The sequence below is a fragment of the Phasianus colchicus genome, chromosome 6 (genome assembly GCF_987193195.1).
Source record: "Phasianus colchicus chromosome 6, bPhaCol1.hap1.1, whole genome shotgun sequence".
Taxonomy (NCBI): Eukaryota; Metazoa; Chordata; class Aves; order Galliformes; family Phasianidae; genus Phasianus; species Phasianus colchicus.
In genome coordinates this window covers 6,068,619-6,095,550 of record NC_143441.1, presented here as the reverse complement: position 1 = coordinate 6,095,550, position 26,932 = coordinate 6,068,619, and the positions used below count along the sequence as shown (strand labels likewise).

The 26,932-nt window shown below is 38.9% G+C and overlaps 1 protein-coding gene across 6 annotated transcripts; it reads left to right on the top strand.

Annotated features, from left to right (window-relative positions):
- The first annotated feature begins 10 nt into the window (after positions 1-10).
- NT5C3A (5'-nucleotidase, cytosolic IIIA) lies at positions 11-23,828 on the top strand. Of its 6 annotated transcripts, none has more exons than XM_090142286.1 (11): positions 2,707-3,926; positions 7,041-7,135; positions 12,141-12,247; positions 18,340-18,438; positions 18,853-18,922; positions 19,592-19,638; positions 20,017-20,102; positions 20,354-20,443; positions 21,768-21,930; positions 22,351-22,551; positions 23,169-23,827. In XM_090142286.1, the coding sequence occupies exons 3-11, from the start codon at positions 12,146-12,148 to the stop codon at positions 23,268-23,270; spliced, it is 960 nt and encodes a 319-aa protein (XP_089998412.1). In that variant the 5' UTR covers positions 2,707-3,926; positions 7,041-7,135; positions 12,141-12,145; the 3' UTR covers positions 23,271-23,827. The 6 variants fall into 6 exon arrangements, with proteins under 6 accessions (XP_089998413.1, XP_031464235.2, XP_031464236.1 ...); XM_031608378.2 differs by lacking the exons at positions 2,707-3,926; positions 7,041-7,135 and adding exons at positions 11,763-11,777; positions 14,658-14,706 and having other exon boundaries at positions 23,169-23,826; XM_090142287.1 differs by lacking the exons at positions 2,707-3,926; positions 7,041-7,135 and adding an exon at positions 11-370 and having other exon boundaries at positions 23,169-23,828.
- The last annotated feature ends 3,104 nt before the right edge of the window (positions 23,829-26,932 follow it).

The following is a 26,932-nucleotide window of genomic DNA, read 5'->3' as shown; positions in this document are numbered from 1 at the left end:
CCACGCGCCGAGGGGGGGGGATCGGGGGTAAGCGGGGAAGGAGGAGGTTCGCCCGCGTTCCTCCGGAGCTTCCTCAGCTCCCGGTGGGCGCTCCCCGTTCCCGCAGCCCTCTCTCCGTGCTCCGGCTCGCCTCCCTGCGGCACGCGGTCCCCCCGCGCTCCCCCATTGGCGCTCGTGGTTCCGCCCGCACGCAGCGCCCCGCGTGGGTTCGGTCCCGTGCTGCGCGCCCGCCGGGCGGGCTGGGGGCGGCGTGCTGCCATGGACCGCGTGGCCGTGGCCAAAATGGGGGCGGTGGCCAGCGCCAGCGTGTGCGCCCTGGTGGGCGGCGTGGTGCTGGCACAGTACATCTTCACCATGAAGAAGAAGACGGGCAGGAAGACGAAGATCATCGAGATGGTACGTGTGAGAGGCCGGGCTCGGGGTTGCGGCTCCTGAAGGGCAACAGCGGGCGTGTCACAGTGCCTGTGTGACACTGGCAAGCAGCGCCCGTTCGGGTACTGTACAGCGATTGAGCCGTCTCGGTGTCGGCTTTGGTAGATTTGTTATGTGAAGCGTTATTCAGATGACCGCTGGGGGTAAAGGGACGTAACGCCCCGCACCTCGCGTCTGTCTGTCGGTGTCACCGAGCCGAAGGACCGAACAGAAATCAGCACGGCTCTTTACGTTGGCCGGTGGCTGTTCTTCGATTCCCTGCAGGACCTCAGCGGGAGCTCGGGTGTTTGGATTGATTTATACACGGAAACACGAGGAGTTTGCTAAGAGCAGGACTGTGTGTGCAGAACGAGGCGTCTCACTTGGCTGCGGTACACGACCGGTAACCACAGCCCTCGTGCTGGCTGCTGGATGAAGTGTTTCGGTGGTGTTTGCAGCCATCCGTCACACTGCTCGGTGATCTTCATCCGAAAACATTCACTTTTTATTATTCATATTATATTTGAAATTATTCCCTTTTTACATAGTTGTCCATTACACTGGATAACTACAAACAATTCTTTCTAAATTCTCGTTCTGATAATACTAGCACTTAGAGTCACACAGGCAATAGATGAACAGAACATGGAAGCCTGATCATACAGGCTCTGGGCAGCCTGGTCTGCTGGTTGGTGACCCTGCACACAGATGATCATCGTGGTCCTTTTCAACCCAGGCCATTCTACGATTCCATTCTATGATTCTATGATGCAGACATCCCGTGTCTGTAAATCTGTAAATGTGTGTCGAGCAAATAGTTTTCACCAGCTCCCATCCTCAATACCACACGCGCACTGTTGTTCAAAAGATGCCTAATGGTATTTAAAGGTGTGTTTGTATTAACTCTGTGCAATGTTTAGATGATGTTTTGGCCAGCGAGATTAGCTTTTTAAATTTGTTGTAAAGATTTTGCCTGTGCTACTAAAAAAAAACAAACAAAACAAAACACCGTCGTGTCGATGATAAATGGATTTCTGGTAAACAAATCTGTCAGGTAAGCACTTCAGATAACAGATTTTCAGTTATACGGATCTGTGATCCTAAATAGATACATCTGAAAATTCTGCCTTCAGGATCACAGCTGTTCAGAACTTTAAGTTACAAGGGAAAGGCAGAGCTTGCTCGAAACATGGCAGCTTTCTTGTATGAAAATATTTTACTGAGTAGATACAATATGTCAGCGTTATCTGCTCACTCCCAGAGCTGTCATTTCAACTGGCAGTTGAATTGGCAGTTCCCTTGGTTAACGTCTTTAGTTCATCAGCTGCAAGCCTTCTTTCTTCTTCAAGGAGTGTTTCCCATGAACATATGTAATCAGGCTGGGATATTTTTCTCACTTCAACATAAGGAAATTATGTAAACGCCACGCCAAGGATTTTAGTCTGTCAAATAAGGGAGAAAATGTGTGTGTTAATTTTACCTGAATATTTTGCATTCTGGAAAAGTTTCTGAAATGGTTTTATCCACCAGCGCAGATTTGATTCAACATTTTGCATCCACAAGATGCTTTGTCTACATTACTTAATCAGGGAGAGACCTTCCTCTGAGGAAAAGGTGCAGTTTTCCAGTCTGTAACATAGTGTGAGTTAGCGTGGTAGGGAAGAATAATACTGCTTTGTTAAAATACATTTTTACAGTACATGAGTTATAGTGCCAGGCCAGTGCTTGGCATTCGAGTATCAAATTGAAAATTTCTGGATTGCTCTTCTAGTTTTGTAGATTTTTTTTGTTGTTAGAGTTTTCTTTGATGATGGTTACACTTTGTTTGTGGGCTCAGTAGAACACTGGTTTGCAACTTCTACCACAATCAATAGGAATCCCAGCCTGTTTGTACTTTAGTCAGGTGACTTCATTTTTCACCACTGTAGTAGCTTTTAATAATAATTAATTACAGCAAATTTTTACTTTTTTCTTACTTACAATTAGGTGAATATAAGAACCATCTACAGCCCAGTAAAAGCTGGGCTATAGCAATGTTTAAATGCTAAAAGGAGAGCAGCCTTTGTGAATCAAATAGAATAGCTGTAAAGCAAGCTGTTATCAGGGATTATGTTGCCAAGAATCCTTAATGGAAAGTAAATTCTCAAGTGTTGTGCAAAATACAAGTGTAACCACGTTGCCTTGTTGAATAAAAAAAGTAATGAAATTCATAAATCTGTCTCGCTTTCCAATAGATGAATTCTTTAGCCTTTAATTAACCTGGTACCCAAATTTAAGCTCAAAAAAAAAAAAAAAAAAAAAACCTGCTTCTTGGTTCGAAGCAAAGGCTTAAGTTTGAAATTTAAGTATGAAAATATTGTTTCTATTGACCATCTCAGAGATTTTATCTTAGGCAGTGATTAATGTACTTTGGCTCCATTTTCAAAGTAAGAGAGGTGTTATCAGTAAACGTTGAGGCAGACATGTGAAGCTCCATGAAACACACTGTATCGAGCTTCAATGATTACAGATTTAAAATCCCTTTAAAAAGCAGTTTCCTATTTTGGAGAAAACTTTTCAACCACCTGCTACTGGATGCTTCTGGCATCTGTTTCCTTTTTAATGCCTTGTGAGAGGGGAAGAGAAACGCACAGTTTTGCAGGGTTCAAATTTACCTGGACAGAAATAAGTAAAACCAGTAAGAAGCAAGGTAGCTGTTACTTATCTCCCTTCTTAAGAAGTAAAAGAAAGTATTCTGTGAGCACAACTGTCATATGGTTGTGTGCAAAGGCTTTATTATTGTTATCTTCCTTTATTTGCCAGTCTCTGGCAAGAGTGGCTTCTTGTTTCATAGGTGACCAAGGTAATGACAAGTGAAGGATACAGACCTTTACACTGCTGTGAGTCAGTGACCTCCAAGCAGAGAAGGAAATGAAGGAGTGTATAATATGGAGTATATTGATGACACTATCCTTCAGGAATCTAAATTGCTAGTATGTGAAATTCTGTCAGGCAAGTATTTTTTCCTCTATGAAGGCAAAGATGAGTTTGAGCCTCAGCAAATGGGGATCAAAAAGCAGAATGGAAGGATCATGGACATACTCAAGTATGGTGTGAGACTTCCTGGGTGTTGCTGGAAACTCAATAGCGATTTTAATTGTAGCTGTAGAGGGAAAAATGACACAATTTGTCTTAAATTGTCACAACAGGTCTGGAAAATGTTTCAAAGTAAGTTATCTTTTGAAGTGCCTTGCTTCAAGAAATGTCTGCCTCTTACCAGTGACTGGCACTTGAACGAGTATCATTCATAGGCAAATTACCTATTTTTTTTCCCTCTTGTCTAGTTCTACTTCATGTTAATTATCTTCAATATGTCAACCCCCTTTCCTCTCTCCATGCATGCATACAACCATACTGTTTTCCGGTGTACTGAAGGCTGTGAAGAATAAGCCTTGAAGAGACTTTAAGGAAAAACAGCGTGAGAGAGGAGCAGCCTGACAGACCTTATTGCTGTAAGCTGGTGCAGATGTCAGAAGGTACTTAATTCTCAAGCAGTCACTTGTAGGAAGTGCAGCTGCAGCAGGCAGTGCCAAACAGCAGGTGGCTGCAGTGTGCACTTCCCATCAGTTGCAGAGCTGCTCTCTGAAGGTGGATCAACACTCATTGCAAATAACTTGTCATTTAAGATGCCCTGTCCAGCAATGACTGGCATTTCCTGGCCACTGCTGTTTCCAGATCAGACATGTACAGCTGAACTGCTCCTGCATGCACAGGGCCTGGAGCAGCAGCTATGTCTGCTGCCTGTTAAATGCTCAGCACCGAAACTTGGCTGCTCCCATCACATGTTGACAGCAGCCAAGAGGCAGAAATAGCTCACAACCACTTTCCCCGCCCTCCTTTTCTAACTAGCATGCAGAGAGGTATAAGGCCAGACAAGTCTGGGCAAAATAATTTGCTAAGTATACTGTAGTTGTAGGTATGAAGAACAAAACTTAGGATTCTTATCAAGACAGCCTTTTCTTCGGGGCTCCTTTCAGTCAAATTGCTGTGCAGCAGTTGGTCTGCAGTAAGATCCTGGGATAGAGGTCTCCATATGGCAGTCATGTTGACAAGTTGCATTTGCTTTCTCTTACCAAGCAGTATTCAGCAATGATCAGCTGCTTTCAAACATCAGAGAACTTACAACAATTGCTGCAGGCAGCTTCTTAGTCCCTTGTCAATCATGCAGCACTTTGACTAGCACCACCATTAATTTGGCATCTGTGGCTGCTGTACTGCTCACCTCTCTTACTGACAAAATTCCTGACTGTTTAAACAATCATATATCCTTCCTTGAAAGTCCCCTAGATTTTCCTAATTTGATCATCCCAGGTATTGAGACTCTTTTATTTGAGTGTTAAAGAAGCGTTTTTCTAGAAGTGAACATAAAATTAAGGCTGCAGCTCACAGGTCAAAAGTGACACCACTTGTGTTTAAATCCTGAAATAACTATATTCTTTTTGGTTAGTTTACAATCAATAAGTGTACAGAGCTGTAAAATCAATTGGCATACAGAGTTTTAGGCTAAGTAGGATTATTGCAACGGAAAGATAATAAGTGAAAAATACTAATCAGTGTTGTAGGCTTGCAATATTCTCCATGAAGAGTGATCTTCAGGAAGAAATCCTTCCTCAGTTGCAGTCAGCCCTTAAATGGGTCTAGGAGAGGTGCAGCCAGGCTCTACCCCTTCCAGCAGCACAGGTGAATCACCTTCACCTGTGCTCCATGACTGACTCAGTGCTTGCCTTAGGTGATCAATCAGAGGTTCATGCCGTGATTCAGCAGTTCCCAAACATTTAGTAATGCCAGCAAAGTCAGAATTGCACCAAGTCACTAAACTCAAACAATAAATACAAGGAAACTTTTGAGTAACATTAATGTAAGCTACATAAATTATACATAGCGGTAGAAGGAAATGTGGCTTCTGTTTTCATATATTCCAATCTTTAAAAAGAACATACTTAGGTTGGAATTACTCTAGGTTTTTGTTTGTTTGTTTGTTGTTTTTTAAATGGTGTAGGGGAAAGCCCAGACTTGGACACTGTGTATTCACAAAGTATCTAAATACAGAATTTCAGACTTATGATGTTTCTCTGCTGTGATTTCAGTCAGCAGGCAGCTAAACTTCACACAGTCTTTCATACACTCCCCTTCTACACAGTAGGACTGGGGAGAGAAGCAGGGGGAAAAAAAAGTAATGCACAGCCCAACTGTTTACCACCCTGTGACCAGTGCCTGGCCAGACCCCAAGCAGCAGCAGTGTCCCATTCCCCACCCCATAGCCAACTGCCCTCAGTTCTGTAGTTTCCTTACATTATGTCATATGGTATGAAAGATTAGCATGGAATGTCCGTTTGTCCACTTCAGGTCAGCTGTCCTGGTTCTGTCCCCCGCTCCCCCAACGTCTTGTGCCCCCCATGCCCCTCACTGGCAGGTCGGTACCAGAAGCTGAGAAACTGAAGTGTCCTTGGCTCCATGCATCACTGTGCAGCAACAACTAAAACATGGGTGTGTTATCAACACTGTTTTTCTCCTAATATCAAAACGTAGCATCCTACCAGACACTATGAAGAAAAAAAATCAATTCTGTCCCAGCTGAAACCATGATGTTTTCCTGCCAAGAAGGGTTCCCAGTCTAACTAATTATTTCTAATTTTTCCTCACTCGTTAGCTATAGCTTCCTTCATACCCTCTTATACCAGGAACTCATTGCCTGCTCTGTAAATTGGATCAGTGAAATAATCCAAATTTATTGGAGCTTTTGTTTTTGAGTTTGTGGTTCTCCACTATGATGCTCGGATAGAATGAGTACCATTGAAATGCACACATTGAAATGTACCATTAACCTTGTTCCTTCAACGCTCTCGCTCTTAGGTGGAAACTTAGACTTAGCAGGTATGAACAGCTGGTTGTTTCCTGGGGAGTGCATCTGCCTTTGCAAGATCAGTTAATAGAAAGCCTCATTTTTGTATGTGTTACCATGGAAAAGTTATATATGAAACTGAAGGGTAGAGTTTAGTACAAAGCAGTAGTAGTATCGTATGTTGTATAGGAGCAGCACAGCAGTGGCAATTAAGTAATACAAAGTGTTTTGAACAGGTTCTGTATCCCTCCCAGGGGGCAAATCCAGGGGTAAAGAAATAAAAGATGTCCTGTTATATTTTTGAATGGATCAGCAGCCAGAAACACCCATGAAACACTGAGATATGGACACAAAGCAATGCACTACACTTCAAGTCATCATGCTGCCTATTACCTTTAACACGAGTGTGTGATAGCTGCATTTCATCTTTAGAACTAAGTGATTTTTTTTTTTTTTTTGAGATGTTTAAGTGAAGATCTGTAGTGTAAGAGATCATAGCAGTTAAAAAATAAATTATTTAGTCTCAGCATGTAACTTTAACTGCGGTATTATATTAACACTGCATTCTTTCGTGAGAATTTTAGTGTCTGGTAATATATTGTGGGTTAAACTTTGTCCTGCTGACTTGGCTTTCAGTCTGGGTCCTGCAACTCTGCCATTCAAGGGTCAGAGTTTATTTGATCTAGATACAGAATTCTTAGGCTTGGTGAATCTAAGCTTTTTTTCTTCTTCTTTTTCTTGCAAGCAGATAAGAGGAGAATCAACAGCAACTGTTTCAGTCCAAACCTTGGGTTTAATGCAAGCTCCATTCTAGACAACATTTCATGGGAAGCTTCTAGGAAGGCAAGCACTTGTTTTTAAGTTCTTTCAGTGTATGTACACATAGAATAATACAGGGTATTTCATCATAAAAAGTATACATGCAAATGTAGAATTTGGACAGTAAAAGTACAGCTTGTTAAAGTTATGTAATTATGCGAGCTGAGCTTCTGCACTTCTGATAGCTAATTAAGAATTTATAAATATATTGCCTTGTCTACATACTGTCAGTATTTAGGATTGGATACTGTTTGACTAGATATTTTGTAGAGGGATTAGTCCTACCAACAACAACTACCTCATGTGTAAGCATTCTTCCAGTAAGCGTTACATTCTATGTAACAAGAGAGGAAATTGGATCTTTCAAGTAATAAGGCTTCAACGTCCATCCTGTTACCATAGCATTACTAAGGAAAAGCTCAAATTCAACAATTTTAATTTTCTAAATGAATTTTACGTCTCTATGCTCCCTGAAAGAAAACTGATAGAAAGAAAAAAAACAAAGAATGGAAAATAAGTAAGATACTTGAAATTAAACTGAAGAACTGTCATGAACAGCAAATGATTCTCCCTCACATGTTAACTTACCTTCTGTGAAAGGTCTCACCTGGAACAAATATTGGCTGTTTAGCAGTGGCCCAGGGAATCTTTCTGTATTAGCCTTCCTTGTGCCATCGAGTCATTTCTTCTCCAGACTGAAGAATTTTAATATATTCAGTTATTAATGGCATGTAAGCTTTTCGTACCATCACTCATTCTTACTGCCCCTCTTGGTACCTTTTTCCATTTCTGCTCTATTCCCTGTTAGGGTAGGGCATCCTGTATTGCATTTGATCGTTCAGCTGCAAGTTTAGCTGTCCCTCATACATTTGGTTGCATGTGTGACTGGAGTAGAACAGCCCTAATAGCTTTTTGTAGCTCAGTCATAAATGGTCAGTCTGTAGATGACCTCGTGTGTCATAAATAGAAGGATTGGTTTGGGATGAGTTCTAGAAAATCTGTTTTGAATAAGGTTGCTAAATATGTCCTTGGATACATTATTGACCTCTTCACATTTTTCTGTATGTGCATTATTTTTACTGGTATTGAAACACAATAGTAGAGAAGCCAAAACACACACTCATCCCCAGCAGTACTGCTGAATCTTAAAAGTCTCTACATTGATTTTTTTTTGTTCTGAAGACAAGATTCTTGCTCTCATTTTGTCCTTACCAGCCCAGAATAAAATCCCTTTCTGAGCACTCTTTTCTAGCAAGTGCTATTCATGCTCTTTCTGTTTAAACAATCTCTTACATATCTACATTCCTTGCAAGTTAACTCTGTAATACATACACACACTTTCATATACATACAGTGCTTTGTATTGCATCATACCAATTATAAGTATGCCTACCATTTTTTACAATAAAACCTCTACCAGAAAAATCAGTTTATCTATGATTCCCACAAGGCATCCTTCCAAAGCTTTATTTAGCCCAATTTCATTAACCTGAACACTTAGCTTATTTTCAGTACGGTGGTTATTTACAAATACAAAAAGCAATTGCTGGCAGCAGTATGATGCACATCAACTCAATTTACTAGGGCATGAAGAAAAATCATGTTTGAATTACTTTTTTTTTTTTTTTTTTTTGCTCTTTTTTGGGTATTTTTTCTGCTCGGTTTGAATGTTTGAGTGCTGAGGTTCAATTTGTTTTTCCTGTTTCCTAATTTGCAAAATACATATTGGCGAAACTTGTTAGAAAAGCAGAAATTGGAAGAAAATTCCTTAACGTATAAAAGTGATTCTGTGAGGGTTTTATTAAAATTGGGAAATATATGTAGGCATATGCAAAGCTGTTCAGTTGTAGTAGAGTCACTAATCAGAATGAAAGGCAATAAGCTCATGAAAAGCTCAAATTTATCCTGTGGAAGCATTCAGTGAGCTCTGTTTTCTGTAGTTAATTCTAAAGAACGGCAAAGATTTTAACATGACTTCTTTCTTGACCTCTCCAAACTGATTTGAGTTGAAGTATTCAGTTTTTTACTTAAAGGTCAGCTGATTTGCTTACATACCTTATCTGTGCTGTGTTCATTTCTTTTCCCAAGGAAATAGGTTGAACGTAGGGCAGAGGTAAAACTGGCAGAACTAGTTTTTCTTAGCTTTAGACTAGAAACTTTCAGTACTTGGAAAGCATCCTGATTCTCTACAAACCAAGTTCACTTAACACACCACCGGATGACGGTAGAACCTCTTCGTAGTCTTATATTGCCAACAAATCACCCGATGTTTAAAGCTTTGCTCTTTTTGTTATTAGTCTTTTACTGCTTACAGTATTCTGCAATTGAGTTACGTGGCCCTTTGGCCTTCAGCCTAAGAAAGAAGGTTAAAATAGAAGCTATCTGTTGAAATGGCAATACCTCTTTCATTTCTGGCTCTCAAAACATAATCAAGTGACCTTCAGTATTGTGAGAGTAGAAATACCACGCTGAATGTTGTTTCCCTGTCTTTGAAAAAGAAACAGTAATTCTACTTCATCTCTTAGCAGAACAAAGGCAGTAGTGGCCACTTATTCTCAGTTGTGTAAAGCGCGCGGTGCAAAGATTTCTTAGAGCTGCAAATACTATTTCCCTTATTTTGTCTCTAAGAAGTTTCATGTACTGTATTTTCACTAAGGTGAAAGCATGCTGTCATTAGAGATAGCGTAGATGTTTTTCTCAGAATTAGGTGTTGGCTGTCTTAATGCTTACAGAAATCTTGCATCATTTTCTAACTTTTGCTAATACCGTATTTGTACATTTTAAATGCTAATTCCTCTGGTATACTCAAAATTAGTCTGTAAAAGTTAGTCTTAGTTTCTGCAACTCTTTCCTTCAGTATTAAATCTCACGTGAATTTAAAAAAAAAAAGACGAAGGAATACATATAATGTGTGTGTTGTTTGTTTTTCACTTTCACAAACAGCAAGCTAACTTTCTTTAAATTCTTGATAGCATTAGAATTAGTTTTCTCACTGAGGTACCACAATATCAGCAGGCCAGCCTCAGCACCCACCACATCCCAGTCTTAACTATGAAGTTTGCAAGACTTACTTATGTCAGTACTGTTGTCAACTTTGAGATACGTAAGAGCTCAAAGATGGCTACTTCCCAAATTACATCTCAAACTAGAAATCCTACACTATTACAAACTACACCTTTTTACTGTCCGAATAATTATTTTCAATACTGCATCATTATACATAACTTTCCCAAACATTATGGAGATACTTTCAGCTAATAGCATATGAACTGTATATACAAATACTATAAAAGGGAACATTACCTGTGTGTTTAGTATAACAACAGTGCACATAAAGATATAATGAATAGATGGAATGAGAGCTATGATACCTGGCAGTTACCAGTGCCAACTAAGTTTGGCTTACGGCATGTGGTCTTTGCAGGGGTTACTTTACATTTTGAACAGATCTTTCCAACTCTTCTCTTGTCCTTGACGCGTATATTTGGAAGGAACTCATTCAATTGAAAGAGGATAAGTTTTGATTAAAGTCACGTGTTCAGTATCAGCTGAAGTTTTCACTGGTTTGCTGGATCGAGCTACAGTGTACAGCTGAAAAAATAGAGGTACTCTCTGTAGGTCACAGTCTGGGGAAACCTGACAGACTGCATACTGGCCTACAGTTGGAATGTGGGCACAAAACTTGTATGGATCCACTGTACCATTCAGAAAATGTCCACTGATCTATTTATTTTTTTTTATTTAATATGGAAAAACAGCACATATTTCTTAAAAGGAAATTTTCATAGCTAAAGGTACTTCTAGAATCCTGGTAATATGTTTTGTTTGCTGTGTTTGTGGCTTGTCCTGTCAGCCTGAAATTATTATCACAAACCTAAGGTTGAACATGAATTAAAATATAGCAGAGGGAAGCTTGTACTGTTGCTACAACAGCAGAGTTACCTTCATGTGACACATTCAAGCCTTTACAAGTGGGAGCACGGTTAGAAAACACCTCCTTCGTCCTCCTAAAAATAAAATACATCCTCCTTATCACGTAGGTACAGTCTTTGATCTGGCAGTATGCCCAATGACAACCTTCTGCAAGCATGTCGAGTCAGCGTGTCACTCACTGAGAAGCCCTGACAAACAAACCTCCTTGATTTCCTGTTTCAGTCTTGCATGCTTACTTAAAGTCAAAGCAGAAGAGATTACTTAAGTGATCGATTTGCTATTTCTGGGCAAATAAATGCATGCTGCCTTGCTAATTTTCGTGACGCCGTATCAAGAAGCTGAAAGGAATTCGTGGCGCTGCAACAGGAAACCCTAAAATACTCTGAGTGATTCTGTAGAACGGTTAAAAAGCGATAAACTTTTGCTTTGAGAAACAAGTTCCTCTGTCGGAGCAGTCCTGCTGCATCCACAAAAGCCGTTTCATTCAGTGAAGGTCAAAGGTTTTGTTGTTGGTGCACCAGCTGATCATCTGTACGCCGTCGGGCTGCAGTGCTGAGCATAACAAACTGCTGTGCAGTGCTGACGTGCGTCACAGGACCCTGGGGTTTTGCACGGGGATTAGTCAGGCTGTATTTGGAAACGCCCTCAACTGCACCTTGCGCTGCTATATTAGTGCTTCTCAAGCAAGAGAAATTTTCTTTTGCTTCTGCAGCTGCTGCTGCAAAACCCTCCGGTAAGTGTGCACAGCTCATCTGCCTGCGTTTTTAAGCCAGTTAGATGAGGTGTTTTGTGTGTGGTTGTTTACTGGGACGAATTGTATTTCTAAGATATATATTTGTTAGCTTAGAAATGACAAGAGCGTTGAAGGAATAAATATATTTACCTTCTTTTTTATTATTATTGAATAGGATAACTCAATTTGCACATTCTTCTACATTTAAATATGGATCAGAGTAGTCTCAAGCGTGAGTATTTTCAGAGAGGTCTAGCTCTGTGCCTTGCATGTCTGCTTTTATTTATATACAGCAGGAATAGCAAACATCACGTAATATAGCAGACCAATTCTTAAAAGGATTTGGTTGATTTTTGTTGGCAGCCTGTATGCAAGCCCTGCGTCTCTGGACTCTGCTTGCCACCTATGCAGTTGCAGTAGGACAAAATCAAGGACAGAAGAATCAGGAGTGCCCTAAGCTCAACGCACAGGTACTCTCCTTTAAAAGCACAAGAGAAAACACTGTTGTCATGTTTCTGTAAACACTCTTTTCAGATTTTTATGTTTTGTATTATTTTGGTTTTTTTTCTTAACCAAACTAAATATCAGATTCTACCAGGTTAAGTGGAAAAAGATGTAAATACTAAGCAAAATAAAACAGGAAAAAATATATTTAATGTGCATCATACTCTGCTTCTTAAAATAGCTTAGGTAGTAAAGCCACTTACAGTTATTTCACATAACCAGGGGATCTCTAATTTTGCAGAACGTTTTCAAGCAACTGTGACAATATTCAATGTTCTGTTGTTCCATTTCCATAATAACATTTGCCTATTTATTCTGTAAAAGTTTTCCTAAGGCTATTTCTTGACAAAAGTTCCAATAGCAAAACTTAATTGTTACTATTTATTGGAGATTTCTTACCACATTTGCTTTTACATCTTATGAACATAAGCTGCACTACGTTCTTGGTTTGGGTCATCAGAAATTAAAAAAAAAAACTGTCCTTAGTTCAGGTCATGCTAATAATCATCAGTGCCATTCTCTTGCCTTAGCTGCACATAATGGAGTGATCAGTGAGACCCCACTCTCTTGCAGTAACTTTTGGTGTTCCTGTCTAAAAGGCAGGAACTGGGGCTGCTGAGAGAAAACGGTTGCACTCCAAGACCAAAATTCAAGTTGTCTGAAATAAAGTGATTTCTATTTGAGCACACTGAAGCTCTGTACGAGCACATACAGATGGAGGAAAAGATACACACATCCCAGTGTGGCTTCTTGCATTTCAAATATTGCAAAATAGCAGAAGTTACACGATGCTAGCTTGCTTTTTAAACTTTTTTTTCCTTTTTTTTTTTTTGTAAACTTTGTTTTCTGGAGTAAGCAGATAAAATTAGCATTCTGTAATAATGTCAAAGGGGAAGAGAAAATGGAAAATAAGGTATGTTTATCATTTAAGGGATGTGCCCTTTTTCTTTCTAATTTCACCAAGTGCACTTTCTGTCACCAAGAACACCAAGATCCAATTTTCTGTAACTTGCCAGGGTATCAGATCTCACAGCTATCACTGATACCATACCCTGCCTTTTTTGGTACACGTCCACAAGTAAGTATATGTGATAGCTAGTCTCAGACCTTGGAATTGGGCATTTGCAGTTCCCAAAATAAACATCATTTATAGCATTTTACCCAGAAGTTGTCACCACAGGCTAGAAATGAGCATAGGCTAGAAAAACAACAAATAATTAAACCTTACCCATTTTATCACTTAAATTGGCATTTTTCTTGTTCAGAAATAATGCTAATGGATCCCTCTTGTTGCCAGCCCATTCTTGTGTGTCCTCTGTCTCATAAGTTAATTGGTTTGGAGCCTAGTGTAAGACAAGTTTCCTAACAGCTGTTAAAATGAAATCATGTAATACTTGAAATTCACAAACTGTCAGCAGTATCATGGCTAGTTCTTCTTCATTTTCTTATCACTTTAATGACATTGTGGTCATCTAAAGTACTCTCTCCTTTGTTGAGAATTGTAGAAATTCTCCTGAATATTTCACCCACCTGTGATGCAGGGTATTTTTCATAGCAATGCATTTTGTGATGACTAGATAAGTCATTGTAAAATAAGAAAAATTTGTATCTGACAAATCATGTATTCTTACAGGGGTATTTGGAAAAAAAAAAAATCAGGCAAAGTATTTTTACATGTCCTTGTTTGAAGCACTGCTTAGCAGACTCATGCTGATAATCTTTTATATTTTTAGTTGTTACGAGGTAATATTTCCATCAATTTATCTGAATTTTATTGTGAAATAAGCCATCTCTGTGTGTTTAAGATAACAAGTCATTCATCATCTCATCCTTCCCTACTGAAAATTACAGATAGTAAAGCTACCTAAGGTTCCACAGCTGTCCTACACATCAAGTGTATTTTTATTAGTTACTACTCTAATTGACATTATTTTTTTTAATTTATTTTTAATCACAGGAAATATTTTTATTTTACTGGGTAGAGGGGAGATTGAAAAATCCAGTATAATCCAGAATATGAATTATACCTTGTGCACACAATAAGATACTACTTAGCTAGGGTACCATTTTAGTGATTATCACCAACTCTTGTTTAATAGTTTGAGCTGTGTGTATGCTTAGATATAAACTGTCTCACATACTGATGATATATATAAGCAGCACCCAAATACAACATGAAAGCAACTCTGTTTGCACACTTGCTGTCCAATTATACATAGGAAACATTAAAAACAAATAAAATTCAAAATGATCTTCACAATATGTACGTTTCCTCTTAATTTAAGCCAGCTTACATAGGTGTATGTCTCGTGTACTAAATAGATATGTTATGCTCAGAACTGGCATTGTTGTAAATGACCATTCTGTGGTTTGTAGGACGGGGATTTCCACACCTGCGTGAATCCAATATTGTTCATTCGTCAAGGTATGAATATAACATTGTTAACTACAAAAGAATTTCCTACATCCTTAGTCCAGTTACTCGCTATCAAAAATAATCCCATCTTTTTATCCTTTTCGCATATAAAATTAAGCTCAGCCTTAAAATAATCATTTTCAGTTTTATCCTTGTTGCTTCTCTTTGAAAGCTCCTTAAAAACCTTTGAGACTAGAAACTTAAATGTGTTTGTGGCCAGTGCATATGCCAGCCACAGATTACCTTTGGTATTATCATCTTTTAACATAGTCTTCCAAAAGCTACCTCTCTCTATGAACTATTTCAGTAATATATTGATGTGCTTGATATGAAAGTAGAACTCTTCTCACGCCTTTATAAACTGACAGAATAAAGGTGCCTCCATGTGATGTGCTTTCAGGTATCACAATGAAATACAAATTTCTTTTCCTGTGCTTATGTAGTTTTAGTCTTGTACATAGAAGCTCCTTGCTCCTATAAGCATGCTTGTCTTTGCTAGGTGCCCTGGAGTACTTTCGTTTGGTTGTTTCTCCATATAGAATCACAGGATGGCTTGGGTTGGAAGGTATCTCCAAGATCATCTAGTTCCAACCCTCCTGCCACAGGCAGGCTTGCCACCACTGTATCAGGTAGTAGATCAGATGGCCCAGGGCTGGGCAGCCTGTTCCAGCACCTCACCACCCTCTCAAGCAAAAACTTCCCTTTAAGTATATATGTTCTTTCCTGTCATCAGAATTATGGGCCTTCTGCATACATTGAGTTGAATCCTAGAGCTTTATTGAGCAATCTGTAGAAACACAAGTTTTCTCACATTATTTACACTTCTTTTACTAGCGTTATCTCACACTTTGTTCTTTTTATCTATCTTAGCAGTTGCATCCAATTTGAATCTGTTTGTCTGTTTCAACTATGAAGAATGGTAAATACAGAACAAAAAACAACAGCAAGGCAGGGCGGAAGAGTAAGACATAGAAGACAGTTTGTTAGAAAACTGGTGATTGCTTATTACTTACTTCTAATACGATACAGTCCAAGTAAAATAGTTGTTCTTAAAGTTCAGTTGCAAATGTGAATGCAAGGAAGTAGTGATCAAAACATTCTTACTTAGTCTTACTGTACTTGTCTGGGGCACTGAGTTTATCAAATTCTTTATCCATAATGAAAATGTGGGTTTGACTGTGAGCATGCCTGTGGTAGTGAAATTTCATGGGTTCCACTCGTTGCAGAAGACTTTTTTTTGTTCCCCTCTAAATTAAAATACTGGCTCTTCAACTGACTTCAATTCACATATAAAAATGAAAAATGTATTCGAACTAACAAAAAAAAAAAAAAAAAGTGACCTTGAGTAGGACTATAAGTTTACAACACCAAAGCAGGAAACTTTCATCATACTCAAAACCTTAAGCAATCTCCGAACATAACCTGCTGAATTCTTTACTAAGGGTGGTGTTTCAAAAATTTACAAAAGGCCTCTGCTAGTAAAACACTTGCAAGCAGTTTTCCTCATGTAGTCTCTCCCTCTGATTTCTTCATCTCCACCAACTAGTCTGTTTAGATCAGGTACATTAGGAAGCCTGTTGCTTAGTATCTAAGTAAACCAAATAATATTTGAACTACTACTTACAAAAAAAGAACATTTAGATTTCACTTTGTTTAACTTTTGCATTCCAGATCTAAAATATAATTTGCTTCCCGAAAGTCAAAGGAATTAGATTAGTCAATTCACAGTGAAAGGTTTATAAAACAGTCAAATTGCTTTGTCTTTCATTACAGAGAAACAATCACTGTATACCATCAGTTTAGTTTACTGTGTGTTAAATACAAAAGAAGTACTGGAACACACCTTTAAATGGTTGCAGGTTGTTATGTTTTGGATTATGCAACTAGATCACTTGATTTACATCTACTTAGAATTGTGAATTAATATCTGTAAAGTATGCTTTACAGATATATTTCTCAAAAGATGAGGGAATTCTTGAATAGATGTCTTTCACAAAGATACTTTGTGCTTATTAGCTTTCTCCGTGAATCCCAATCTGGGATGCAGTTGACAGCTGTAAATTAATCCACAGGTACCTTTTTTGAATTTGCTGTGTTAACGAAAGCAACAAGGCACTGCAGCTACACAGAAAAGAACAACTATCTTGACTTAGAACTTATCACTTATGCTATGGCAAAGACTTTTCCTGCGTATTATTCACATCTGAAGAAAAACAGGAAAGCCCTAAATCTTCCAAACTGAATTAAAAAAATGCAGTTTCTTTCTTTGTGAGCCTTATGAAGCAAAGAGGGCAAATACCCTGCCGTCACTTGAGAATTGTTGGCAAATGCAAAACCTTTTGGGTGGGTGGAAAACTTAAAAAAAACTGTCAAAAACTCACAATTAAGGTTGTAGAAGGATCTCCATTTTCTATTTTCATTACTGTCTCTGTGGACATCTGCCAGAAATTGGCTATTAAATTCAAATTATTTGTCATATTTGATGAATAGTAGCATTGGTGTGGCAGAAGCATTACAATTTAGGTTGACTAAATGTAAAATCTACACTTTGTGCAACTACTTGTTTCTAGCTAAGCATAATTAAAGACAAGTATTTGGCAATTACCAACAGTATGAGTCAATATCACCATGCTATTTCTAACAAAATATATCAAATTTATATGCAAAGCTATTATGTGAAAGGGCAAAGCAGCCCTTCAGCTGAGGCCATTTCAGAGCAGAAAGATGATACTGAGATGCAGGTGTGCTGAAGAATGCTATGATTCAAATAAATGAGCCAGGACAGAATCAAGAACTGTCAGAGATGTGGAAAAAGAAAAAGGAAATTGAAGCAATCAGGTTTCTTCAGTTCATGAAGAGGGGAGAAGTACTCAAGTGAGAACCTGTGAAAAACAATCCTTGACTCCAAGTTGAATTAGCTAAAATCAGAGGAAGAAGCGTTTGAGAAAGATGAAGCTAACCTTTCTGAATGTAAAGATAGTTGAGCAGTACAATGCTTTCTCGGGAAAAATAAAGGATATGTGAGTAGAGCTACTGAGGAATGGCTTAAACAAATATCTGCTGAGAATGATGTAGCTGTAATAGCTTGCAAAGTGGATGGTAGATAATATTTAACAGTACTTTCAGCTCCTTTTCCCTCACACAGGAGGATCTTTTCCATTACCAATGCATGTGTTTGCAATAGTTAGAGACTAAAATATCATCTTTTTTCCTAAAGCACACCATAACTACAATTTGACTGACAGTTTGTTCTTATTAATTCTTAATAATAATTGCACAAAAAGCTAGCTTTTAAGATGTCCCATCTCCTACAGCCATAATTCAACCGCAAGGTGATCCTTACGTCCTGTTTCCGTGCATCTCCTTTTTCCTGCAAATAGAGTTATTTTCTCTAAGTGTCAGCTTACTGAATAATTTGCTATCAGGAAAGGGAAAAGAAACACGTGTTGAAACCAAAAGCTGTACTCAGCCATCAGTTAACGCTTGCAGAAAGTTTTCTATTTTGTGTCATTTTAAACTTTCCTTCCTGTCCTGAGTATGAAATGGTGTCACGTGAAACAGCTGAGCTTCCAGACTGATGGATAGCTGATATTCCTCACTCCCCAGCAGGTATATTTCTGTCTTTGTTCTTACTCTTCACAGATGCCAGAATTTCAGAAGAAGACTGTCCACATTAAGGACCCTGGGAGAGTAGAAGAGATTATTTGTGGCCTCATCAAAGGAGGAGCTGCTAAACTTCAGGTAAAAATAGTAAAAGGTGTAACCGGTTCAGAATGAAAGTAATCATATGATTGTTGCTGCGTGCCAAAAAAAAAACTGATCTATATATATAGCAAATCAGCCTTCAGGTAATCTCCAAAACTTGACATCTGTTAACTCTTTTAATAGGCCTTGTTGATCCAACTGTAATTCAGCCAGATGGCAGTCAAGTAAATGATGTAAATATGCAAGCTTAGTATTTTCAGGATGTACTCCCATCAAAGGAATTAGATAAATAATTTTCTTAGAAAAAAAATATGGCATACTTTGGCTTATCTTATAGTAAAACAGGTTTCTGTGAAAAATGTGCTACTCAACTGCAACAGAATTTCTATCCATTCTTTATTTTGTCCCTCTGTGTTGTAAGACAGTTTTGCTTTTTCTTTCCTTAAATAGATTATTACAGATTTTGATATGACATTAAGTAGATTTTCCTACAATGGAAAAAGATGTCCAACTTGTCATAGTGAGTACTTTTTTTTTTTTTTAATATGGATTGGTTCATTCACTCCTTTCAGTTTTTCTAAGAATTTAATTTTCTATCTACATTATTTCTAAACACGAGATTTTATACTGACTTGTTACTGAGGCTGCACATTCTACTAAAGTATTATAGTGAGAGTCTATGTGTTGTATGCATATATATTTTAATTACTGTCTGTGTGAATTAAAACCAGTTGTCATTCACAATTAGAAACTAAGATCTGAACTACAAGTTAGTTGCTAGATACGGTAGGGTCAACTTCTGTTGTTGAAAAGCCCATTATAGTCCTGACACCTGCAAGAATCAAATAGTAAAGTCCTTGGAATTCTTGACATTTTTGTGCTGTAGCCTTATAGAACAAATAGAAATAATTTAATAATGAGGTAGGGATCTTAAAACGTAGGTGGCCTGATAATTATTTCAGAAATAAATCTCAAGAAATAAGAGATTTGTCACTGACCTTATGAGGGGAGGATAGTAGTATCATCATGAAGAAAAATGTGCCTTTTATTGGTTGATGGCAAGAAAAACTCTGAGGAAACATAATGGTATGTTGTCAAACATTGTCTTCTGTGCCATCTACAGCGTTGTAGTGTGAAGTGAATGAAACATAATGTCTTGTTTAACACTTTTTTTTTTCCACCTCTCCAGACATCATTGATAACTCTAAGCTCATTACAGAGGAATGCCGGAAAAAGGTAAATGGAAAACATACCAGCTGCTTGTTTGTTGTACAGACAACTGGTTTTATCCCTGGCTGTTATATGCCAGCACTATGAGACAGGATACTTTCAAATCCTTGAAGCTCTGAGATCTCTCTGACTGACTTTAAGGCATCCAGTCACTAAGAAGTGAACAAAATACTTCTATTCTTGATAGCAGCATATGGTTTAGTTTAGCATCCAATTTTTCTGCATAGGTATATGTGCAATCTGTCCTTTTATGTGTACAAAGAGTATTTAAAATTCCAGTTTATTTAAATAATGTATCTAGAATTTAAAAAGTTGTTTTGAAGACTAAATACCAAGCGCTATTTATAAAGATACATTAAACATCTGTGTTTTATTTTACTTCAGTTATTGCAGCTGAAAGAAACATATTATGCTATTGAAATTGACCCAGCCCTGACTATTGAAGAAAAATATCCATATATGGTAGAATGGTAAGAGAAATCTCCTGTGTTCATATTCTATTAAAATTAGACTTAATGATAGATCAGATTTAAAAATAAGTAAATTTTAAAAATGAAATTAATGGCAGTAATTAGCTTTAATGCATTGACCGAATTAATCTCCTGAGTGTTACACTATTGTTTTTGTTTTGCTGTTAATATGAATTAAAAAAATTAAAAACACAGAATGCTTTTGTTATTGACATGTGAGTAAGTTGCCCAATTTATTTTTTATGTTCTAGGTACAATAAATCTCATGCACTACTCATTGAACAAGGCTTACAAAAGGATAAGTTTGCAGAAGTTGTGAGGGAATCTGATGTTATGCTGAAGTAAGTTTCTTTTAATTTCATAGAATCACCAAGGTTGGAAAAGACCCACAGGATCAGCTAGTCCAACCATCCACCCATCACCAATAGTTCTCACCAAACCATGTCCCTCAACACAACACCTAAACGTTCCTTGAACACCTCCAGGGTGGGTGACTCCACCACCTCCCTGGGCAGCCCATTCCAGTGCCTGACCACCCTTTCAGAGAAGCAGTATTTCCTAACGTCCAGCCTAAATCTCCCCTGGTGCAGCTTGAAGCCATTCCCTCTAGTCCTATCACCAGTTACACAAAAGAAGAGGCCGACCCCCATCTCACTACAACCTCCCTTCAGGTAGTTACAGAGAGTGATAAGGTGTCCCCTGAGCCTCTTCTCCAAACTGAGAATAATAATTTGAATAATTCTCTTTTGAAACAATTCCTGTATGTTCTCACTGTGTGTTTTTATGGGGGAAAAATTCCTGAGAATGTGACATCTTATTCTTGGAATATAGAGAACTCTTCCTATCCTTTATTGATATTCTGAAGATAAAGGCCTGTGGTGATCTCACACCATATAAACCAGAGATGAGAAACTACTTTTTTAAAGAGGGATATAGAGTGCATCTTTATTCCTGTGAAAACATTCCCTGCAGTAGTTTTATCTGAGATAAAATGCAGCAATTTGTGGAACACATTGCCAGTTTGTGTTAAATATTGTTCTTCTATGGCTAAAGGCAAGTTTAAGAGCCAGCAAAATCACAGAATTGCCAGGGTTGGAAGGGACCTCAAGGATCATGAATCTCCAACCCCCCTGCCACATACAGGGCCACCAACCATCCCACCTAATGCCAGACCAGGCTGAAAATCCTGAAACATACTATGTGCATTGGCTCCCATCTGTTTTAAAATACTTCAGAACTGTGTGAATTTTGGAACAGTGAAACAGGATGTTCAAACTTAACTTGTGAAATTGTTTACCATATTGACTAATTTCTTCTCTTTTGCAAAACCAGCAAGCACGCAGCCTCCAGCTGTGAGAAAGCATAAGTCTGTGTAGGTTGAGTCTTCATTCACAGGCTAAAATTTCCTCCAAAACTTTCATGATAATAAAGTAAAATTCTACCATTCAGTGTCACTGCAGAGAAGTGTATGGAAATAATATCTTGTTCCTGGAATACTGTACGTGTTATGATCTGGGTATTGAAAACTAAAAACCTTTCAGAAAAGAGTGACAAGAATGCTGTCATTTTCTTTTCCAAAGATGACGTAAATGTTTTCAGAAAACTCTGATGCTTTTTGCCTTTTTTAAATTGAAATTTGGCTTAGATTTACATCCTGTGTTGCAGGGAAGGATACGAGAACTTCTTTGATAAGCTCAGTGAACATAATATTCCTGTGTTCATATTTTCTGCTGGGATCGGAGATATTCTTGAGGAAGTTATCCACCAGGCTGGAGTCTACCATTCTAATGTCAAAGTTGTTTCCAATTTCATGGATTTTGATGAAAATGTATGTATGTGTGATTGCCTGTGGGATTTAGCTGCTATTTATATAGACTACGAGGTGAACATTTTAATCCATTAGATGTAGCCATCTGCCCTGCTATACAGAAAATTAGAATTGCATATTCAACACTCTCCCAAACACAAAAGCAAGCAGAGGGTAATAATTCAAACACTGTTTATGTGATGTGACTAAGATATAATTCATTTCCTCATAATCAGCCCAGTTTACCAATACTCCTCCTCCTGGCAGGGAAGATCACTGCCTCTCTAGTCTTAACAATTACAGTCATTCAGTTATCTAATACTTATTTACCTTGTTCATAATTGGAGATTAAATAGTTAAAAGTGTATTTATAATATAGAATGAAGTAGATATTAATCTATATCTATAAAATGCTAGAAATAACTTGTGTTTTCTTAATAGGGAATATTAAAAGGATTTAAAGGAGAATTGATTCATGTTTACAACAAACATGATGGTGCCTTGAAGAATACTGAGTATTTTAAACAACTGAAAGACAACAGTAATATCATACTGCTGGGTGATTCCCAAGGAGACTTGAGTATGGCAGATGGAGTAGCAAATGTTGAACACATTCTTAAGATTGGTTATCTCAATGATAAAGTAAGTAGCCTTAGATCCTTGTAACTTGGAATGAAATACTTGTGAACTAGCAACAGGTTAATTATAATCATTAAATAACAAAGCAAGTATTTGGCCCATACTTGTTTGGAAATCTCAACATGTTTCATGGATTTCTTACTTCTACTTCCTCCCAAATCCCACCTTCTAATACTGGATTGATAATTGAGCAAAACTGTAATCTTCTAAATAACACATTTTGTCCATGACTTTCCCCCCCCCCCTTTGGAAACACAGAACTGTTAGCAATTTACAATGTACATCCATTTACATTCATGAGAAAAAAAAAAATCAGTTTTCTATTACTGTCTGTCTTTAGGGAAACTGAGAAAGCAGGGTTGTTTTGTTTTTTTTTTTTTTTCAGTATCTGTGCGTATGAGGATCTGGAATAAATGTGAGGTTTATCCTGGAACATGAACACAATTAATTAATGTCACTTTTTCTTTGTCATCCTGTGGAATTCCCTTATAGGAGGGACATATAATTTGCATGGCTTATTCTCTGAATTTGATAGAAAAAGATGACAATATTTTAAGGACCTACATATATTTATATTCTAAAACTAAGTGGATCTCTTTCTTTATCCCTTCTGCAATTAGGTAGATGAACTTTTGGAAAAATACATGGACTCTTACGATATTGTCTTGGTGAAAGATGAATCCCTGGAAGTTGCCAACTCCATCCTACAGAAAATCCTGTAAATTGCAGTCTCAAGTCACTGCATTCTTTCCAGAAGGCAACTGAATAGAAGAGCACACACGTGCAATCTTAAGTGTATCTGTTACTCATTGACAGAACTGTTTAATTTAAAACTTTTATCCTCATTTTGGTATTTTGAAGTATATATGGTACCCATTGTCAACTAGGAGCTCCTTTTACTGCTGTTATGCTGTTCTTTATTGTCTCACACTCCTATTAAAACTAGATTTAAATTGGATTTACAGATGTGATAAACTGCTTCTGATTGGGGTACTGTGGTTTGCTGTCTTTTAATCAGGCATTTTAAAGAACATTTTAGTAAACGTAGCTATTGTGTAAAAATGAAGATGCTCTGAATAAGCAGCGCATGTGGGTTTGTTTTGCCTTTGCTTTTTTCAAAGTGTCATCCAAAATCTGGGAAGAAAACTCTCTGATTCCAATGCAGTGTTAGAAAAAGATTTCAGTCCCAGCTGTACTTTGAAAGATGCTACAGACTGTCACATACATATTTTTCATATGTATTTTTCTTCAGTAAAAATCCTTCACTCACCCAATTCAGACAAAGTGTTCCCTATTAACAGATTTCTGTATCATTACAAAATGTTCTATATCCTTATGTTTCTTTAATCTCTGTGGAGTGGGAAAGTCATACTGTTTTAAGTCAGTACACCTGAGTTAAAGATTCTCAACCTTTTACCAACAGGTGGTTCACAGGCTAATAGTATCCACCAGCTCCTTTTCACATCTTACTTCTGAACTGCTCTTAATCCCAGCCAGCTGCTTCACATCAAAGCTAGCAGAGCTAGTCTAAAGTACTTTCTCTGAGAATTCTCAGTGAGCTGCTCTGAACAGAAAATCAAAACCAAAACCAGAAAATCAAAAGCAAAATCAAGTTCTCTTGTCAGAAGTTCTGTGCATTGGAAACAGTTAAGGAACCACTGCGGGCCTTAGGTTGCAGTGGCCTCTGCCACTCTGCTCTCTGCAAATTTGAAGCACAAGTGTCAGTATAGCATCTAGCACTTCCACCTTTGTTATTCAAATCTGTTTAAACATCTGCCAAATGTTGAGAAAGTATTTCTTGTGTACTGAACACTGCAGTACCTCTCAGCATCGCGTACAGAGAGATGCAGCTTAAAGTAGCCACAGCTTTGGAAGTTTGCTCTGATCAGTGCAGGAGAAGCTAAAGGTAGTGATGAGACCTTGGTCCTGAGGGCTCAAGCTGTACTAGTTCTATTCATTCATAAAATACAGGCAGTCATACAACTTGCCCACACAGTGTGAGTGGTGCCATTCCTTTTCATTCCCTGAGGAGCTGAAACAAAACTAGGAGAGGGCCTGGATCTGCATTCCCTACCACTAGCAAATAAATTCTCAAAAGAAAAAAAACAAAAAAAACCAACCCTCTTTCCTGTTCAGCCTAAATGCTGACTAAGTAGCACCAACCATTCCTTTTCCCCAAATCAGCAGACTTCTATCTCATTACCACACCTGCTTGAACTTTTCCAAGGCAAAATTTCCAAGGTGTTTTTTGCTTATCCTGACTCTGCATCCCCTGCAGTAAATTGAAATTCAATTATTCCTCCACTTTGAATGCATGGCAAAGTCTGGGTACCCAATCCAACATACTGTGAGCAGCCTTTCGTAATCACCTTGCACTGGGTGTCCTCAGTTACACAGGGCTCCTTGTATACAATACACAGTCATGTAATTCCCTACTCCTGGCATGGGGGCAGCTGGACCCCCAAAACAGGAGCCTCAGAAGCCACCATTTGAGCAGAAAACCACTTAAAACAGGAGATGCCTGCAGGCAGGATATGGCCCTGGCTGCCTTCCATTTGAGTCACGACTCAGGCAGCAGAGGCCTGGAAGAGCTGAAAGCAGCCTGGTGGTGCCAGTCACACGAGGAGACAGAGCAGCCCAGCCTGCCAGCAGCCTGCCAGCCAAAGCCCTGGAACAGGGAGGGCTTGAAAGCACTGCCAACAGCTGCAGCATTAGCAGAGCTGCTGCTCTCTCCACATATTAAAAAAAAAATAACGTGCTCAGGCAACTGTTGATGTATAACTGAGAGGAACAAAGACCTGCCAGGTAGAAACACTGCACAGAACGAGCTGAAGGAGAGGAGGGCTTGGGGCAGTGCACCTGCCATAGATCTGGGAGCTGCTGCATTGGATGGGGGAGGAAAAAGTGCCAGGCCAGGGCAGCAGTTTGGGGTGCAGCACTTCATCTTGGACACAGCAGCTTTGTGCAAGCAGTCACAGGAGAGCAGGACAACGTGTATTAGAAACATGCCAACCACACTGGGTTGCAGACAGGCTGGCAGGCACCCATAACACGCAGCCTCTAGGGACAGCACACTCAGTGTGCAAGGTGTGTGTGTCCTCTTTCCTCTCCTGCTTGGGTGTGCCCTCAAGCTACCCTGCACATCCAGTCCCTGAGACAGTAGAGCAGAGTGGTGATATGCAAAACTTGAAGGAAGGAAAGAAGTTTTTGGTATTTCTTAGTTTCAGTAACTGTTGGTTTTTCTTTTTAAAAAGTGATCATGTTGAATCTTTTGACAGAGCTGCCAAGTAAAAGTCCAAAAGGCAAAGGCCTTCCACAAAGCACCGAGGTGTTTGGATGCACCGCTTACTCAGCCAGTCTCCATCTGCTAGGAGCTGACTACCAGGCATTGCTCTGAGTTTACACTGGGGCAAATTTTTCCACTGACTGGTTACCTTTGGAATGCAGATAATAGTGCAGCTCGGGTTGTGTGATAGGCAGCTGATACCACTGCTCTGCAGCACAGATGAGTCACAGCACACACACATACCAGTACAGGATCCTTCTGGCAGCAGGTGTAACATTTCCCTGGTAATCTGACTATCAGTTCACAGAATGGCCAGGGTTGGAAGGGACCTCAAGGATCACGAATCTCCAACCCCCTGCCGCATGCAGGGCCCAATCCAACCTGGCCTTGAGCAGGTCTGGTCTCTTGGTGTCCTGTTCCTAAGGCAAGACTGTCCCACATTCTTGTCCAGCGTGCCTCAGGACTTCATATGAACACACCAATTTCTCCTTCACATCTTTTCCTCAACCTCATCCACCCCCACAGGAAGCAAGTCATCACTCCTTCCTTCAGTGGGATCATCCAACCCAGTCACAACAGAAAATAAAGCCATAGGGAAGAGCATTAGGCAGTATCTTTAAAAGCATTATCTCAACAGACTTCCAACAACATCTTAGTTTTCAAATCATTCAAATTAGTATGCAGCCTGCTAGAGCCTGGGCAGTAGCAGAAATGCCTGATGATGTGGGGAAGCACATCATTGGCTTTCAGTTCTCTACGTCAGCACTGAAAACTCTGCCTTGGCAGAGGATTCTGGATCCATCAACCATTTCTCAAGCATCATGTGAGCAAAACTTACCCCTTGCCTGCAGGCAGATGGACAGTGAATTGTCATTCACCAAATATTCAGTCCACAGGCAAGTGACAATCGCTTAAAAGGACTTTTACCCTTCTGCAAGCAAGCAGGTAAGTTAAGCTCTCCAGCAATGCCTTCTATCATGAAGCCATCATGAAGTTATACCAGCCTCAGATTCTGTGTTAGGGGCTCTGAGTGCTCAGCTCTTTGCTGGCACATCAGAGCAACTAAGATTTGTTGATGCAACGAAAACAATCACCTGG